Source organism: Argopecten irradians, chromosome 7 (assembly GCF_041381155.1).
Source record: "Argopecten irradians isolate NY chromosome 7, Ai_NY, whole genome shotgun sequence".
NCBI lineage: Eukaryota > Metazoa > Mollusca > Bivalvia > Pectinida > Pectinidae > Argopecten > Argopecten irradians.
The window spans coordinates 6,875,495-6,895,383 of record NC_091140.1 but is presented as its reverse complement, the minus strand read 5'-3'; the positions used below and the strand labels follow the sequence as shown (position 1 = coordinate 6,895,383).

At 37.1% G+C, this 19,889-nt stretch overlaps 1 protein-coding gene across 1 annotated transcript; it reads left to right on the top strand.

Moving 5' to 3' along the window:
• Window positions 1-5,086: 5,086 nt before the first annotated feature.
• On the top strand, window positions 5,087-19,662 carry LOC138327415 (uncharacterized). The gene is made up of 5 exons (XM_069273484.1): window positions 5,087-5,184; window positions 5,215-5,314; window positions 13,495-13,690; window positions 14,333-14,451; window positions 16,740-19,662. The coding sequence occupies exons 2-5, from the start codon at window positions 5,260-5,262 to the stop codon at window positions 16,805-16,807; spliced, it is 438 nt and encodes a 145-aa protein (XP_069129585.1). The 5' UTR covers window positions 5,087-5,184; window positions 5,215-5,259; the 3' UTR covers window positions 16,808-19,662.
• Window positions 19,663-19,889: the final 227 nt, after the last annotated feature.

The following is a 19,889-nucleotide window of genomic DNA, read 5'->3' as shown; positions in this document are numbered from 1 at the left end:
CTTGTGTGTTTTCTATGATTCTTGTAATTCAGTTTTGATGATTAAGAAGCGTGGAAGCTTCAACCTCGAATGCGTGTGTGTAGTGTAATGAATAATAATTAACACATACCGATCAGGCATCGCCGCATATTTGTTTACAACATGTGTGCGTCCGGGTTTCCTGTTTGTTGTCTCGGTGTATTACACGCTTGGCTAGTCAAGTTTACGCTAGCGAGTAAAGCGTTTGCGAGACCCGGATTGACAAAATCCGAGGGTATAAAAGCCCGCGCTCGCAGACGAATGTCAGTCTGAAATCAACACTCAAGCTGAGAAGATCGGAGAATATCAGGTATATGCTATAACAGTATTCCCCTTGATAGAGTGTTTGGCAGCGGCTCGTGACCTGTGATAGGTCAATGACTACGCATACATAGTATAGTCGGTAGTAACAACCACAGCGTGGTTAGCGACTACATAGGTAGTCAGCGACTACAAGGTAGTCGGCGACAACGTAGTTGTCGGGAGTCACAGGACAGTGACTATACTATATAACCACAAGGTGGTTAGCGACTACAAGGTAGTCGGCGACAACGTAGTTGTCGGGAGTCACAGGACAGTGACTATAGGCATATAACCACAAGGTGGTTAGCGACTACATAGGTAGTCAGCGACTACAAGGTAGTCAGCGACAACACTGTTGTCGAGAGTCATCGGCTAGCGATAGTCGGCGACTAGGCCAGTAACCACAGGGTGGTTAACGACTACACAGTAGTCAGTGACACGGTCAGTGACCACGGGGTGGTTGACGACTATAGGATATAGTCGGTGAATATAGATTGTTTGTTGTATACCCAATCTTTAAGACCAGGTGTCGATGGTCAGGCAGACCACTGTATATATACTTATATATGATATTGTTAATCGCTCGGAATTTATGCAATGTTTTACGCTACCAAATAGTAGTCATATCTGTATATATTTGCTTCTGTAGACTAGTCACTAACCAAGATCATTCACTATAAGTGACGAACCCATTTAGAAACGTCACAGACACAGCTGGAACAGGTGTTAGACGAAACTGCGCACAGAATTCCACATAGCACCTCAGATGTGTAGTATAAGTCGCCGCCGTAGAATTAGCCCACGCCCTTCTTTTCAGGTCTTCGGCCACTCCCTGGAGGGACTCTGCTGTTGAACCACCTGTAATTCACAAACGACAAAGACATATGGTGAGTGAGTTCCTCTACTGTGAATGGTTCAAATTGGAGAGATGGTATTAAATTGTACAGGTGTGTCAGTTTTTGTGGCTCATGTAACCTAGAACATGTGTCTGCAATCACATTATATACACCGGGGAAGTACACACACTTCAAAGTGAAATTGTAAAAGGCACAAAACCAGAAGAGAATTCGCAGTAGAAACATGCCTGTGTGGCTTCGACAAGATCCTTTATTAATCCATGCTGCTGCGGACCTATTGTCTGTGTAGATAAGTACTTTTTTGTCTTTTAATTGAGAACACCAGCGACAAATTGCTAGGTAAATAGCGACTAGCTCCTTCACATTAATGTGTTCTGATTTAAGTGGTGGTAAATCAAGATTCCAATTAGTATAGTAATAGTCTCCACAAAAATAACCTCCCGCACCATGATCACAGGCATCAGTTTGTAATGAAGTTACAGGTTTTGTGTCTAGAATTTTGCATGTACCATTGAACTGGCTAATGAAGGTAGACCACCAGAATATGTCCTGATAAAACTCGGAGGATAGCAGCACTTTGTGGTGACGGTGTTTGATGGAATCTTTCATGTTGATGATACGTCTTAAAAATGTGCGACCACCACAGATTACTTGAGCAGCCCAATTAAGCTTCCCACACAGTGTTTCGAGTTGGGCTTTACTAGCACGGCGCTTTCTTTGATACGCCAATAAAAAAGTTGAGAACTCTGCAAGTTTGTTTGGCGGTAATTCAAATGTCATTTGGATGCTGTCGATGATGATACCAAGAAAACAAATCCTAGTATTTGGACCCGCTACTTTGGAGTAGTTTATGGAAAAACCTAATCTGCGTAAAATGGTGATCAGTCTATAGAGGGCTTTTGAACACGCCGAGAAAGTCTTCCCAAAGATTAGGAAATCGTCCAAGTACGCAATAACAGTAATACCATATTTAGCCTTTAAAATCCGACATACCGCACTACTGAGTCGTTGAAAAATCTGCGGGCTCTTAGCAACCCCAAAAGGGAGCCGAGAATCGTAAAGGTAGGTCGGAGATGAGTCACCTGTAAATGTCCATTTTAATCCTGTGGCTGAATAGTTTGACGGATGAATAGGTACAGACCTGTACGCAGCACTAAGGTCAACTTTGGCTAGGTAGCAACCCCGAGTTATGTGTTTATCTACTTCACGGAGGTCCATATATGAACAGGAACAGTCTGTCGTGATATGATCATTTAGAGAAAGGCCTGATGGCCTGCTCGCATCATGAATCAGACGTATTTTGTTATCCGATTTTGGAATCGCGCCCAAAGCACTGATAATTCGCGGTTTTTCACTACAAACAACATAGTTACCATGGATAATCTCAGTGTGAACTTGTTTTTCAACCAAGTCATGGTATTTAACACATGATGAATAATTGTCATTTTCAACATCAATAATATTGTTCATGTCTAGCTCATTGTCGAATAAATCGAATCCATTTTTTACACCACTTAATATGTAGTCCCTATCAAAATCATGCTGATCGAGTAAGTCATTCCAGCTACTATAATTCAGAGGACCTAAATTGTCATGTAATCTAGGCGCTGGACTCTGAATATTTACTTTTTTGACTCCGCGTTGACTGGGTGTTTAGTGGCCGGATGGTCTCGCGAAAAGCACAGAGAACAATTATGAGCTAATTTGCAGTTCGTTGAAACACGATCACAATTCTCAATGTTGAATCGTCGACAAATTTCTTTGCCGTTGGGTAAGAATGGACCTTTCTGGCGTTTTGAAGCTGGAAAACGTCCATTTGGACTGTCTTGGTATAGATGTAATGTACCTGCATTAGGTTTTAGGATTAACTGGAAGTCCTGAATGTCACGACGTGGAGAACCCCAAGAGAAGCCATCCTTGTACTGTGCCTCGCGATATTCCTTGTCATACAAGGTGACACTACCCCTGGCATAACGACTGAATAGACGCAATGTATTTTGGGTGTGTTTGATGTATTGTACAACCTCTGGGGTCTTTATTTCACCCTTGTTGATCATGTGTAATAAAATTCCCAGGCTACCATATCCCCACTGTTCTACGGACAATTGGTGGACTTCGGGACGTGATTTCCGATTGAATTTTATGCCGTTGTCCGTTATGGTAATGCCCTCCTCGCGAATCGAGGGTTCTTCCCAAACAAAATCTTTGACTTTGTATGCTTTTATTGACTGACAGTTTTGGGGCGTTTCGTTGATACCTGACACACCTAACCTATCACATAGTGTTTTAAAAGATTCAGCGTTAGTGAAGTGACCATTTTTGTCAACGTTTATCTGGTCCAGGGTATCAACACTTGGCCTACCTTGTTCAAGTTGTTGGGAGACTCTGTCCGACGTCTGGTCTTTTGTAACCAATTTGGTCTGCATATCGGCAATCCTTTGTTTTGTTTGTTCAATGTCCGACATTAGTTTTAATTTTTTCTCCTCTGCTTGCAGATCTGCCAGTTGTCTTTCCAATATGTCGGTTTCCCGCGTAATTGCGCTAGGCCTAGCCGGTTGAGAGTCATGCACCACGTGTTTTCCTCGTCCGAGGGATTTGGAAACTGGCCGAGGCAAAGTTCGTATTTTGGGGGTTACATCTTGCTCGGACCCCTTTTCCGCGTTGCACCATGTCAAATCGAGGTGTTCCTCTTCGGATGTATCTGAGTCCTGAAGGGCCTCGTGTACCACGGCCGCCGCCATTTCAAAAAAATTTGTTCCGGTTTTGTCAGAATCAAACGCTGACTTTGGGCTTCCTAAAACTCTGGATACACGTATTTTTTCCCGTGGTCTCAATTCCATGTCAAAAAGTTCATGTTGGTGATACTTCTTTGGTAAACATCTTTAAAAAGATATTTAATGGCCCACCAAGCGTACTCCCATACTGCATGGAGCTATGCGTTGTAACAGCGTGCACATGGCTGTAAAACTGTTCTACTACTTAGAGAGCATGACAAGGGGAGTAACTCTAACCGCCATGTCCGGAAAAGGCCCCAGAGGCCTGCATATATTTACAGTCTTACAAAATTTAATTTTACCAAAATTATCACTTCGGGTCGCGAAGAGCTGCGCTCTTATCAGGTTATGGATGGCTTCCTTCACAACAGGTCCTCGCAACGTGTGCAAATTCATGGAAGGAAGGATTTGTTTGTTATTTCACTTTCGTTTTCTGTGATTTCAGAAAATATTAATTGGAAGCTAACCATTGCTAGGCTGAATCTAAAATGTCGAAAAATGGAACAATTGTTATGCGAAATAATGTAATAACACATCAGAATGTACTTGATTCACAATATGTAAGTGGACATTGTGCATGTAGATTGCCACTTACATATTGTGAATCAAGTACGTTCTACACGGTATACTCAAATTTTGTCACATTAGTAGTTTTGACTTAGCATTTTTTTTATTTTACCTAAAATAATGTAGTGCAAGTATGATTTTACACTCAATATATACTATATCGGAAGAGAGCGAATTGTAACAAACTAATGTAGTGAACTCTAAAATCCACAGTATTGTAAAGACATACGTTCAGACGGCCTTTTGTTAGTCGTCATGCATCGTGTCGTCTTTGTAAATACGATAAGTTGCATTATTGATAGCCCATCCTCAGTCCCGGGTGGAAACTGCAGGGTTTGCCTGCATAGCTACATTTCTGTGGTATAACTATATAATTGTATTTCATTTTCAAACACGTGCGTAACAGCAAACTGCAATACACCCCTCAGGTTCAAATACGCTAGGCGTTTAAAATCATACACTACACGTACATAATACATACTTATTTAAAATTACTGTTTGTATAAGCTCCTTCGCCTGCCTCGCGTTTTTATTTCTATTTAAACTTTACGAAACAGTCGTCTATGCCCTTTAATGGGAGGGGATTTCACGGTAGTTTGTGCAGGTTGATCAATACGACCATCGTCGGAGACCCACGGGTGATCACACTACACTACGCTACACTTATATTATCTATTGCCTGGGTTACCGAGGATGCAACACGACTAGTTGTAAAATACAGTGTAACTTGAAAACACGACATGGACACCGCTACAAAGACCCATGTCGTTGCCATGGTGTTATTGGTATGTCTAGGTAAGTCAAAGATGATGTATTTTCTGTTTTTGTTTTGTTTTTTGTTTTAATTGTTCATTGTTATGTAGTTTTTTTTCTTAAAGATAAAGAAATAATGCGTGATTTCGCCCCATCCTTTCGGCACATAACTACATATATGTTAAAGTGCTGTACAGAAATGCTAATTTTGTACATCATTGTAACGCCCACCTTTTTTCTCGTACACGTATGAATTTATCGATCAGCGGTAGGAAGTAAAGACTTTTAAAGTCGTTTAGCAGGCTTTTAAATACCCGTGAGAGGTTACAAATACATTGTACGCTAGACCCAATCATATGTCTCTTAGAATTAATCACTGTTTTCTTTATTTTAGAAACTAAGCATATGTAAGATTATTAAACAAAGGTAGAATTGATCATTTTCAGGAGACATATAATGTTCTGTCGAACAGATACGTACCTAACTACAATAGCGGAAATGCACATCACGTTACATAGTCGTCAACAACAGCAGCTACAGAAAATGTATTTTTTTTACATAAATAACCTTTGATTTAGACAATACTTCAATAACAAATACAAACTAATGTCATAAGATATCTGAAGAAATCAATCTTTTAATCATTTTTTATTGTCCTATTTCGCTTCCGAACGTTTCAATGTTAAAAATCCTCTTTCATTTCGCTTTTATCATATGTTTACGACTGAAATTATCCGTTAACGTTGTCACCACGTAGTTTTGATTGACCTTCATCGACGAAGCAAAGGGGTTCATCTTCCAGAGAACATGGATCTACAATTTTTACAACTTTAAGGTTGGATATTGTATTTTCTAATTTTCTAATCCACTCACAATGTATTACACGACATATTCCTATGACAATGTACTGGTCTGATGGATTTCAATGTTTCCTGGGCGTATCCCAGTTTAACGCCTTATCTGATTCCTGTCACGCACCTTTTTTGGTATTGGTGGTATTGTACAATCACTTACAGCACTGTAGTTTGGTTTATCCATGTTGTTTATGTGGTAAGTGTTTGTAGCTGTGCAGTATATGGCGTTTTATTTAATATCTTTAGGTATCCCACAGACATAACAAACACAGATTACACTGTCAAGTTATATCGACAACTGGCAAATCAGTCGTTCCATCCCAAGTATAATGGAGAGACACTCCATGCAGACACATAATCCGACGCTCAGAAATACATGTTCATGCCATTATTAACTCTAAAACAACTGTTTAGATGTCCAGGGGTGGGGGCATAGGGAAGACAAAAAAAAAGATTAAAAAGATTAAAGTTGTATGGTCTATCACTTTAGCTCTTTTTGTCATAGTGAAAACTCTTTAAAGGTGATAAAAACAGATTTTAAATATGCTATTTTTGTGTTGATATTTGTTTATTGTGGTGCACTTTATGATTTCCAACAAAAAATACAGGTTGTATTTGACGTAATTTCCATAAAATGTGCTTGAAACGAAGTCCACAACGACCCTTGTCTAGAACGATCGCATCGCTTATCGCCCCTGATATCACCAGATGGCCGTAGATTCGTTAGACTGGTTCCCGCCTCAGTTACCTCCCTTGCGTACGCTTCACTAGTGAGCGGAGCGCAGCCTGGCGGAGAGTAGAGAACTAAGGGAAGGGAACCAGTCTATAGATTCGTGACGTCATCTGAGACCAACAGCTGTGACAAGAGCCGGGAAACTCAATGGGGCAGTGTTGCGGTATTGGCGATTATAGATATTTAAAACAGTCGCGCTACGTGTAGTTGCTATATTGAATAGTGGAAATGAATCCGTATATAATATATAATCTATAACATACAATGATATAATAAAAACGATAGCTTACTCATTCTTATCGTCATATTCTGGGCTATAAAATTGTTATGTTCAGTATGTTAAAGATGCTCCGCCGCTGACAAATGGTAAATTTTAACTATCAAAAACAGGAGCAGACGATTTAGTATTTTTCTTCAGTTACAAAAGTTACTTACTTTACACCATTACCACCATTGAACAGTTTGTGAGCTTCTAATTTTACTTCAAGTTAAAAACATGAAATATAATTAATTGCATCCCGAAAAAAATCCGTGTTACTATATCCTATATGGAATGAAGTACTGATTGCGCATGCACCAAAGGCGAAATAAATTATTCTATATTATTGTTTGTGTTAATTAGACATATATATACACGATTAAACACCAATTATTGTTCAAATGGTGAATATCATTTATGCTCTGTCGGCGGTGGAGCATCTTTAAAAGCCATTTGACACCGTGTACGTGTGTGCCACTGACTCAGGTTCAAGGGGGTTGCGCTTGACTTTTGTCTGTAACTTAAAACTCAAAACATAGACTTTAAAGTTAAACCAACAAGAAGAAATATAACTTTACAAGAAAATGGACCCAAATTACAATGAGACTACATGCTACATGTTTATAAAAAAAAACCGCCATCCCTCATACCCTATCCAAAACCCTATCATACCGCGATAAACGTGCCCCTATCCCGCCTTATGTACGTACTGCACACCTCTATATTTCCTATTTGAAGCTTAATCTTTCAGAACACCGCACAGAAAGGGCTAGACTTATTTATTTTCTTAAAGTTCTATAATGAGTTTTACGGATGTGTACGAAATAGAATAACATGTACAGTAGTAACAATACACGCACGGCCGATAAAAAAGACGGGACACAAAACACAGAAACTAGATACAATGACCTAATATGGATGACATGTACTCGTGGACAAGATACACATGTAATAGTTCAACTAACACAGGACCATGAAACAACATATATTTCTTATAAAACACAAATCATTTACAAGACCGCTTCATTATATTTTCTAACCGTGCGGAGTTTTGGAAATAAGAAACCTGTCGACCTTAGTAAATTTTAAAAGTATACGCACAGACCACAGCACACTAGATAGCCTATTGACCATTATGAGACGATCTAGGGGTCTAAATAAAAAAAAAATCGGTAAAATTCGCATTCTACATATATATACGCAAGTGTACTATGTAGAATATAACAGGAAATTAATGAGTACTAAAATTGGCCAAATTTGCGAGCATTGTGGTGTTTTGGGGGTTCGGGGGAGACCCAGATAAAGATATTACAATTTAGAATGACTGAGATATGAGTTTCACGATGTATTTTGATGATTTTGCGAGGGCTTAAGGCGAGATATTTTGTTTTTTTGGGGGTCCTAAGGTCTCCCCCAAGAAGGAAAAATATTACTAAATGTATTTATGATTGCTGAGATGAGTTTTACGATGTATTTTGATGACTTTAGAGCGTTCTTAACATGGTAATTTTTCGAATTTAAATTCCTGCAATTAAATAATGATAACTGTGAATGTCGTCATATCATTATGCAACCCTGCTCGATCTGAACTAGTCCGCTAAACCTGCCTATATTATTAGGCTTTTTTCCCCCTATATATTAGGCAAAAAAAAATAATTAAAAAAGCCTAATGATATGAGCAGGTTTAGCGGACTAGATCTGAACATACCTGTTTCACACCACCGGCACATTGTTGTGTAACCCAAAATAAATATGAAAATCCCTAAAATGAAGTATGAAAAATGTGCAGAAGGACCTCTTTTATTTTTAATGCGCATTTTGAGAACATTTCAGTCGAGGAAAATGGGGGGCAAAAGGACACAACTTATAAATTATTGATTTTTTTCTTTTAATCTGCATGTATTTTTCATGTCTCCGTATGTTTGTAACAGATGATTTTCTATTAAAACGTAGGTCTAAAGAGGTGGGCCCCAATAATTGTCCATTTTCGCTACGATCTTATTTCGCTCATAAAATTACCAGTAGATTCTATGTATATCAAAACTCCTCGGTTAATTTTATGTGTAAACTATAAATTACATACATGCACAGTCGTATTACTCCAGGGTGGACTGAATAGGAAAGAACTACTTATTCATTCGTGGTTTAACCCCTGGCACACCATAAGCCACATGACATATGTACCCGCGACATTAATGACATCATTATTTACATGTAGTGACGTCATTTCATAGGTTAGGACGTCAATAATGTGTCATTATGTAGGGGATAAATCACGCTACCCAATACCCAATAAGTCGAAATATAACATATTTTTCTAAGTGTGTATTTCCGTAAGTACTAAGACATGTGGCTAAAATGCACATGCATGTTGACAGTTCCGCGATCGGCACACCGGCTTCCGGTAGTTGATTGTCTCAGATGACGTCACAACTCATCGGAACTCAAGGGAGGTAAGTCATAGAAAAAAATATGTCGTCGAAAAGATGTGAAGATTGCTTTCATTAATTTTACTATTTAGAGACAAAATATAAGTAAATATCAAACTGGTATATGTTTAGATAGGCATTACAAATGTTTCTAGCGTATTATCTCATTTTCCATGTCCGTTCTGTTTTTATCACCTTTAAAGGGACAATTCAGTCTAAGAGAACATTAAAATTTGTACAAATATCGGGGAAAACCCCTGTTCTAATTGAAATTAGATCAGTCGGTTTTACTGTGATATGCCAGAAAAGCCCATGGTGGTGAAATGTTAAACTCGCTCGCTATCCGCCATTACACATTGTGGTCGAACATCTTGTAAGCCGAATCCTGTCCCTTGCTCGTAGAGTAGTGCAACTTTTGTCTAGAACTGCTCAGATCGCTCTGACAGTGGTGTGTTTACCTTCCTAAGTGAATTATCTTGCCTCAAAATCATTTCATCACCTCCTTAGTGGTTATGTAGTTCATTTGTTTAACGTGCGTGACTTTGGCTCGGGTATGGGTACAGCGTCTATATTGTACCTGCTTAATCGTATTGATCAACGATTTGTAATTACAACGGTATCAATTAAAATACTAAACATTGACGTGGAATTTGTCAATATTTTGTGTTATATGTTTCATAAGAAATGTAGAACAATATAATTATGCCATAGTTTGCTTCTTGGTTATGTAAAAGAATCAATCTGAGTGAATTGTCTCTTTAAGTGTTATACACATTTTTCTCCGTCTGCCCGAGGTATAAACTTTCTACTTTTACCACTTATAAAGTTGCAGCACTGAAGTATTTTTAATTATGAAAGTAAAAAAAATCTTTTTAACGTGTACACGTTTAAAATAGCTCGGAAAAGCATTCATATTCAAACGTTGTATGTTTTATGGGAGTTTGTGATGGTATATTAAAAGAAATACAACTTTTTAAGATTAAGTTTATTTGCATTCAATAATTATGTAATGAAGGAACACAGGGATCCTACCACTGTAAAGAAAACGCAAACTGTTGTTTCCATACTTAAAAACTAATTCTGTACTTAAGCATATAACTTCAATATCCATCACGTTTAGGTATTTTTTTTATGAAATCTTCCATTCTAGCGTTTAATTTGGAATATTAGTTTATCAATGGCTCTTTTGTGTTACTTTTTTAATGTAACCGTCCTGTGAAAATAAATGATATATTTTCTGTGGATCCTTCCTTTTCCGGCACTGCTTTTGTGCCTCATCGCTTCCTACAGAAGTTAAAAACATGTGTTTATATATTAAGAGGTGTCAGTTTGCTTTTAAAGTCTCTATAACCATACGTCCCCTGGATTTACTTGGCCAGGGTCTTAATTATAAAGTTTAGCACAGTGCATGTATTGTGTTTATGTACTGAAGCTGATCATATAATTGTATAGTTGTCTGTCTATCCTGTGTAATATTACACCGTCGATCACGCCGATTGTAGGGCCACTGCACTATTGTATAAGTCAGTTTACTGTGGGGTGCGCTATGCAGATCTGAAGTAATTTTAGGACAAAATAGCCGATATTAAGCAAGCATGATTTTACACTCAATATATACTATATCGGAAGAGAGCGAATTGTAACAAACTAATGTAGTGAACTCTAAAATCCACAGTATTGTAAAGACATACGTTCAGACGGCCTTTTGTTAGTCGTCATGCATCGTGTCGTCTTTGTAAATACAATAAGTTGCATTATTGATAGCCCATCCTCAGTCCCGGGTGGAAACTGCAGGGTTTGCCTGCATAGCTACATTTCTGTGGTTCTCATAAATATTCATAAGTGCGTGAAATCATTAACACTACATTAGGGACACCTCAGACCGGTTAAAAACGATGAGTTCCGATTGGGGATTGGATGAGGTGCAGAACACAATCGTTTTAAGAAACTAGGATGAAATTTGGTCAAGAAAACAACTATTTGGTATAGACACAGAAAACTATATATACATGTAAATTGGTTATTATTCTGTTTCTGTCATGAGCTGCTCTATATGTTGCATGTAATTAAGATTATGGATGATTCGAGAGAGAAAAAGAATATTGTAGCCAATTAGCCCTGATTTGGCTTTCAATTACCAAACAGATGTAGGGTAAAGACTATATTTTCCAAATATTCCAAATAATTTCTTTGCATTTTATACAATGCTTGATTGGCATTTATAGACCGCATTATCTTACTTAAAGTTGTATTGTCTATAACTTTCGTTCTTTTTGTCACAATGAAAACTGTTTAAGTGTTATCCACATTTTCTCCACATGTTTGAGATTTAAACTTTCTAATTTTCCACTTTTTATAAAGTTGGAGAACTGGAAGTATCTTTAATTATAAAAGTAAAAACATCTGTTTACATGTACACGTGAAAAATAGGCTCGAAAAATGCCGAATCATTCCGAACTCTTCCGAACATCGTCGCGACAATCTCGAAATTACACGAGAGTTGTGAAAACAAGACAAAATGTCAACAATTTTTCATAAATAAAACATGCTCGACCTCAGTAGACTGCATCTACAAAGAAAATAAAAAATAATGCTCGCATATTGCAATATTATTTTACGGCAATGTGTGAATTAGATGTTTCAAATACAAATGTACACACTCTGTGGACATATACCAGCATGATTTGCTCATACAGTGTAAGAAGGAAAACGTAAACAAACACATGTGCGCTAACGCTTGTTACCTGGCTTGACCACCAATCGGATCCCCTCGGAGAAATATCCGGTAATCTTCGGAAATATAACACGAAGATTTACGGAAATTACTCCGTGATGTCAATCTCCCCAGGATGTATTGCGGTCCCGACAATTTCATTTTGAATGTGGGGACTGCAATGAACCCTGGGAGAGATTGTCGAGATGCAGGTTGTATCGACGTCAGTCACGTGATACGATTCGGAATTCCGACAAAACACTAAGGTACTGAACACGACAGTGATTAAAGGCGCTTTATTCAAAACCAGCAATATATGATTCCCATATTCCGGCTATCTTATAGGCCGACATACGCTTTAAATGGGGAGCTAAATCATCAAGTGACATGTCCATGTTCAAATATCAAATGTTTAAGCGACCTAACACCTAACAGGCCCATGTTTGATTCTTTTTCTCCAATATTTTAACGAGAAAATTCAGTTGATATGAATGTCGCTGTGCGTAAAAATGGTCGCCTCATATATCTATGACGTCATTGTCTAACGCGTGTGAGCTTTGTTTTCCCTACCCCGGTAATAGACAGAGTTTTCTACCCAATCGGACAGAGATATCTGCACTTCCGTTGAAGGAAAGATTTCTCTGTCTTACCCAGGACAAGACAGCCTGCACCCGTAGAACATATTCGCATGATAAACCGGACGCTTTAAAACTTCATATGCAAATAAAAATTAGCCTGTGCAGTCGAATTGGGCATTCAATAACACATTCAGACTCGAGCTCGTGCTTCACGCGCGTGGTGAACTTTGACCTAATGATCATCGCATCGGAATTCCATCTACTTACATGCATTTTGTTGATTTTTACTCGTAAAAAGACTTATTTTAATTAGTTTTCATACAATATCAGTTTATATTTCTATGACTGAATATTTTGAATGATTTAGATTCTTGTTTGTCACAGTGCAACAAGTTTAACAAAGTTTTTGACAAAGTTACATAGAAATATTTAAGTTGATTTATTTATTCTTGTGGGTTTTTTGTAGGACGGAGAAATATCTACCCTTGGAGGAGATTCATGACAGTCTAAGCCTCGGCAAGCCTCGGGTTAGACAGTCGTGATTTTTCTGTCCAACTCTCAAGGTAGGGAGAGATCCTATTAATCTTTTCCCTAGCAACCGCGGGATAACCCTGTCAAGTTTGGGATAAAAAGCTATCTTAACATCTTGGTTACAGTGAGACTCGGGGAGGGAGGCGAGTGCTGTCGAGCCAGCTATGACATTCTTTCAAATGAATATTCTACTGGCCAGAAATGGTGTGACAACTACTGCTGCTTCAACCTGCTCCAGTACGACTGTTGTGATAACCTCCTTACGAGGGCACCCGCGGACATGAGGATGAACTTCTGTATGGCATGGTTTGAAGCTCACTGGTGAGAGACGTACACTTGTATACACTTGTAACATGTGGTCATAACAGTCATTAGAGAACAGTAGTTAAAATGACGTTCTCTAAAAACATGTTCTGTTGCTTAAATGGACAAGATTGGATGTTGGTGAAAAAACCGTTACATATATGATCTTAAATAAGTGTTCTTTCATATGAAGCTTTTATGTTTGCGAGCATACATTCATAAGAATTTTAACGTCAAAATGTGTTGCAAAAATCCAACGGAAGCTGTCATTTTATACGGTTGTCTTCGAATCCTGACCTGGTGATGTCACCATTGGTTGTCAACCAATAAAAATTAGCCATGTAAATTTGTACAAGTAACGTTCAAATATATTGAATTGTAGATGTTCGAAGTCGCTGGATATCGGGCATAGTATGTGATGAAAACTCTTTATGTAAATGTTTATACCTGTGGATGGAATTCTAAAATACCCAGTCAGCTTCAGTTTGTCGGCTTTCGGTTACGTAATCCACCAAATAATTGATACTTCACTCAGTCACTTATAATCGTCTGTCTTGTCCCTAGTGGGTGCAACAAGCTTTTGTTTTCTTATTCTGTCATTGACTGTTAGCGAAAACCTGTGTCAAAAGAGTTACCTACTTGTTGTACATGTTGTAACAGGTACGTTCCCTTGTTGGTGGCCCTGGCCATAGTGGGAGGAATCATCACTTGCTGTGTTTGTTGTTGCTGTGCCTGCTGCCGTAACACAAGTGGAACCGTGATGTCACCACCGCCTCAAAGTAAGTGTGGTACATAGGGAACAACCAACTAAATGAACAATACACCTCCTCAAAGTAAGTGTGGTACATAGGGAACAACCAACTAAATGACCAATACACCTCCTCAAAGTAAGTGTGGTACCTAGGAAACAACCATCTAAATGACCAATATACCTCCTCAAAGTAAGTGTGGTACCTAGGAAACAACCAACTAAATGACCAATATACCTCCTCAAAGTAAGTGTGGTACATAGGGAACAACCAACTAAATGACCAATATACCTCCTCAAAGTAAGTGTAGTACCTAGGGAACAACCAACTAAATGACCGATATACCTCCTCAAAGTAAGTGTAGTACCTAGGGAACAACCAACTAAATGACCAATATTCCTCCTCAAAGTAAGTGTGGTACGTAGGGAACAACCAACTAAATGACCAATATACCTCCTCAAAGTAAGTGTGGTACATAGGGAACAAACAACTAAATTACCAATATACCTCCTCAAAGTAAGTGTGGTGCATAGGGAACAACCAACTAAATGACCAATATACCTCCTCAAAGTAAGTGTGGTACATAGGGAACAACCAACTAAATGACCAATATACCTCCTCAAAGTAAGTGTGGTACATAGGGAACAAACAACTAAATTACCAATATACCTCCTCAAAGTAAGTGTGGTGCATAGGGAACAACCAACTAAATGACCAATATACCTCCTCAAAGTAAGTGTGGTACATAGGGAACAACCAACTAAATGACCAATATACCTCCTCAAAGTAAGTGTGGTACATAGGGAACAACCAACTAAATGACCAATATACCTCCTCAAAGTAAGTGTGGTACATAGGGAACAACCAACTAAATGACCAATATACCTCCTCAAAGTAAGTGTGGTACATAGGGAACAAACAACTAAATTACCAATATACCTCCTCAAAGTAAGTGTGGTGCATAGGGAACAACCAACTAAATGACCAATATACCTCCTCAAAGTAAGTGTGGTACATAGGGAACAACCAACTAAATGACCAATATACCTCCTCAAAGTAAGTGTGGTACGTAGGAAACAACTAACTAAATGAACAATATACCTCCTCAAAGTAAGTGTGGTACATAGGGAACAACCAACTAAATGAACAATATACCTCCTCAAAGTAAGTGTGGTACAAAGGGAACAACCAACTAAATGACCAATATACCTCCTCAAAGTAAGTGTGGTACGTAGGAAACAACTAACTAAATGAACAATATACCTCCTCAAAGTAAGTGTGGTACGTAGGGAACAACCAACTAAATGACCAATATACCTCCTCAAAGTAAGTGTGGTACAAAGGGAACAACCAACTAAATGAACAATATACCTCCTCAAAGTAAGTGTGGTACCTTGGGAACAACCATCTAAATGACCAAATTACTTCCTCTAAGTAAGTGTGGTGCATAGGGAACAACCAACTAATTGAACAATGCACCTTTGAAATAGCCGCATCGCATAGTATAGAAGACAATATACTGAACACCGGGTTGAATTTTATACGGACCACTGGTTGGCTGGCTATAATTATGAATTTCAAATATTTTTGACAAGTAGTTATCCCAATTTAAAAACGATATGATTTTGGAAATCCAGATAGTAATTGAGTTTCAAAATGTTTATCATGAATTGACTACCTTGATGGGAGTGTGAGCTGAAGGACCTAATTCTTTTCAATCTAGTGTGGGGTATATGCAAACTTTGACTTATAAAAATTCAGCTGGTTGGTCTCTACATACCATTTTATAACTAAGAGCTGTTTATTTTATAGTTTAGGATGTCACCGCTTCATAGAAAGTGCAGTGTATGATATTCAATTGTGCAATAATTTGCTTCAGTTATACTTTCTGAAAATAAAGCTCGCAAACGTTGCATGGAATAAAGCGACAAATCTCATCAATTATTTAACAAATTCGTTGTGTCATAATTTAAGGTGAGAATGAATTTAATGACATTTTAAATCAAATAAGATCTGAAATGAATGAGCTTATTGAAAAGAGATCAAGACCACCGGGTGAAAGGTCATGGTCAAATGCTATTCCTCTAATATAAACTATTAATATTTTGTTAAAACATTTAGCAGCAATTTTGGTTGAAATCTTTTAACAGAGTCAACTTATCCGATATCAAGGTGCAGCTGATGTCCATTCTGGTCAAATTTCGCTTGAAACATCCCATGCTTTGTAAGGGAGAAGAGATACTACATTTGTATTTGACTCCACAAAACTAAATTCACTTTTATATGTAACTATTGTGTGTTGTTCTGTATGTTCATAGGTATGATGGTAATCTCTCAACAACCAGTGCAGTCCCAACATGCTCAGGCTGGTACAGTGTATACCTAATTAGCCATTCAACACAACTCAGGACCAATAAAGAACCGGACAGTCCTGTTTTGTAGGATCTCTCTTTGGATATGTTCATCGCCTAAACCTAAGGAGAAAGTAAAAGCGATAACGATTCTGTTTATTATTTCGTGATACAGTCATTCTGATAATTAATATTACTTATGGTTTTATTGAGGATAATTTCCAAGGCATGAACATCGTGAAATTAAAGACGTAATTTACATATCGATATATGTAATGGTCGTATACATTCCAATACTACAGATACCTTACCCCATTTTTATGTACAAACGCTGGTCATTTTAACAATGTTTTGGTTTTGAAGAATTTAACCGGTCGGACAATGAAGCCCTCGTCCCATTCGTTGAAATATCAGTTGCCTGTAATGAGTAATTAATAAAGTAATTATGTTTCTGATTATTTGGCAGCAATTTAGTTTGGTGTCTTCAAATGTATAGAATTCTGATGCGGTTTCATCACTTTTAATCAGATGTATATGCATGTATATATTTTGATGTATTACAGTTTCATTTTTATTTCACAATTCTTTTTTTAATTGCATATAATGTTTTAAAGTGTATGTTAATCAAGTACTTATGTATTGAGAGTTTTAATCAGTTTTATCGTATGCTTAGTGTGCACCAAAAGTGTCTTTCTTTTATCGGTGGTTAACAAATAGTTTTATATCTAATGATAATTAGGGTTTGATATTACGGTAACAGAATTGCATTTTCTGATAGCTTATATAGGTATTACAATGACATTACATGTGGAATATATTTTGCCATGACCTATGGTAGTATATCACTTGCATTTACACAATATATCTTGCCTATATCTAAATGAATATGGATATTCTGCATGTAAGTGTATGGTTACTCTATACCATCAAATGTGTTTTGTGTTGAAATATTTGTTGTTTTCTGAGATGAAATGTAATGACAACGAAATCATCCATATGCAATATTGTAAACATACGTTTTATATGTAAACCATGACGTGATGTGAATGCAAAATTCTCTTGTCACAATTTGAACCAACGGAAGAAAGGACTATGTATGGTTTTACCCATTTTTGACCCCATAAATCCATCTTTATTTAGCTTAAGTAATAAGAAGTTATGTTGTTTTATGTCGATTACATAGTACATGTCTGATTCACATATAGTAAAAGATTTCCATTTTATTTAGTCGTCATGGCAACCATACATGTACATAATAAACAGAGACTGCTTTTTAACTAGTAGGCGAAATAAGAATTTAATCATTGTCGCTTATTTTGTATAGTTTTCTCTTAGACACAGTGTATTTAATGAAAATATGTAAACACTGAAGATACATCGTTATGGGAAATATAAAGTTTGCTCAGGAATGTGCTGACTATGGTTTTTAAATGAAAAATAAGTATTTTTTTCACATTTGCATTGTTTATGTGTGCTTACAATGTTTAACACTGCTGCAACCAATTGTATGAGAGTTGTACTCGATATTTGAAATTCAATAATTTGATCTCTAAATAACAGGTACATAATGATACATCAAGAACGTAATTGTAAAATATTAAGATCATTACTTAACATAAGTGACTTAGACACTTGTTTCTACATTGTAATCTCATTGTTATCATTTGTGTATTTCATTGTTTGTCTCCAGAATTGGACTAAAATAAGACTGATTTGGGGGCCTTAAAAGACACAAACTACGTAGAGCCCATTCTATAGAATAGTTATATAATGCAGTATGTGTTATCTTTGTGAGCTATGAACTGATATGTGCCTTTTACCAATTCGTGACATATGTGCATTTTGTACATATATATACACACGGAAACCGGAGTTTTATATTTGATAAACGTACATGTAACATACATCGGTAAGGCAGTGTGAGATTGTACTTGATATTCTAGGTCGTTTTGCACATTCACCTGGCATTATAAATGAATGGATAACGATCACTGGGCTTCAAGTCAAATTTCTGTCGATTCATGTTTTGGTCAGGCTGTGAGTGATTCGGTAAAGTAGAGTTCGATGACAATGTAGTAAAATTATGCTAGCGTTACAAATATCCATATAACGAAAAAGGTGAAACAAAAGAATTACTTTAAAGCATATATTTTTCATGTAGTTGATGTGATATTATCACTTATTCAATAAATGATATTGCGTAACGTTGGCTGAGTGTAAATACGCGTTGCAGAACTTTTCAAAGTTATTTAGCTGTGTGTGATGATTGGAGTTGGTCAGGAGAAGAGATCATGTGTTTAACATAAATGCGCACATCCGATATCATCTTTTATATTGTTTTATGTAGATTTGAATCTCATATGGTTTCGTATTACATTTAAATTTAGGTCCTTGACAAAATGTAAGTTGTTCATGCGAACGGAAACTTTTTATATCACAAAAATTTTAATGAAATACTATTCCAATGAAAACAATATGTGCCTTCCATATGGTGCACAATCGTGTTCCAAAACATGTTTTTTTTACATTGGCTATGTTTGTTAATTGTGTTTTAAAGTAATTAATTCTAGGGCTAGAATCTCTCAGAACCATTTGGAATCATTACGATGACGTTAGCATCTAAACATTTGATGTTTTAATAGCAAGGAAAGCAATAAAATATATAATAAATGTTGTGCACCTAAAATAAGCAATGTTGGCATGCAATATCATTTTATTTTGATTTTAATATCTATGATTTCTACTCCACTAAGGAAGTACACTAAAAGAATATCTTACAAACAGGATCAAAGATTTTACACGTGTATATTGAATGTCTCTTTCTCTGTACCACATTGAATTGTTTGAAATACAGATGTAGGCCTATCAAATAAATTGCTTTTTGTACCAATCTCGAATTTTGCTTTTACTTTTCCTCTACCTCGGCTGGTAATAAGAGGACGTTTATGATATTGTCTGACTTGGTCCGCTAAACCTGCCTATATTATTAGACTTTTTTATTTTATTTTATTTATATAAATACAATGTATATATTCACGTTGTATATACATGGTAGCGTTTTGTTTATCTCTCAGCTACACGAGGTTTAAAAAAAAACCGGAAGCGACGGTGATTGGC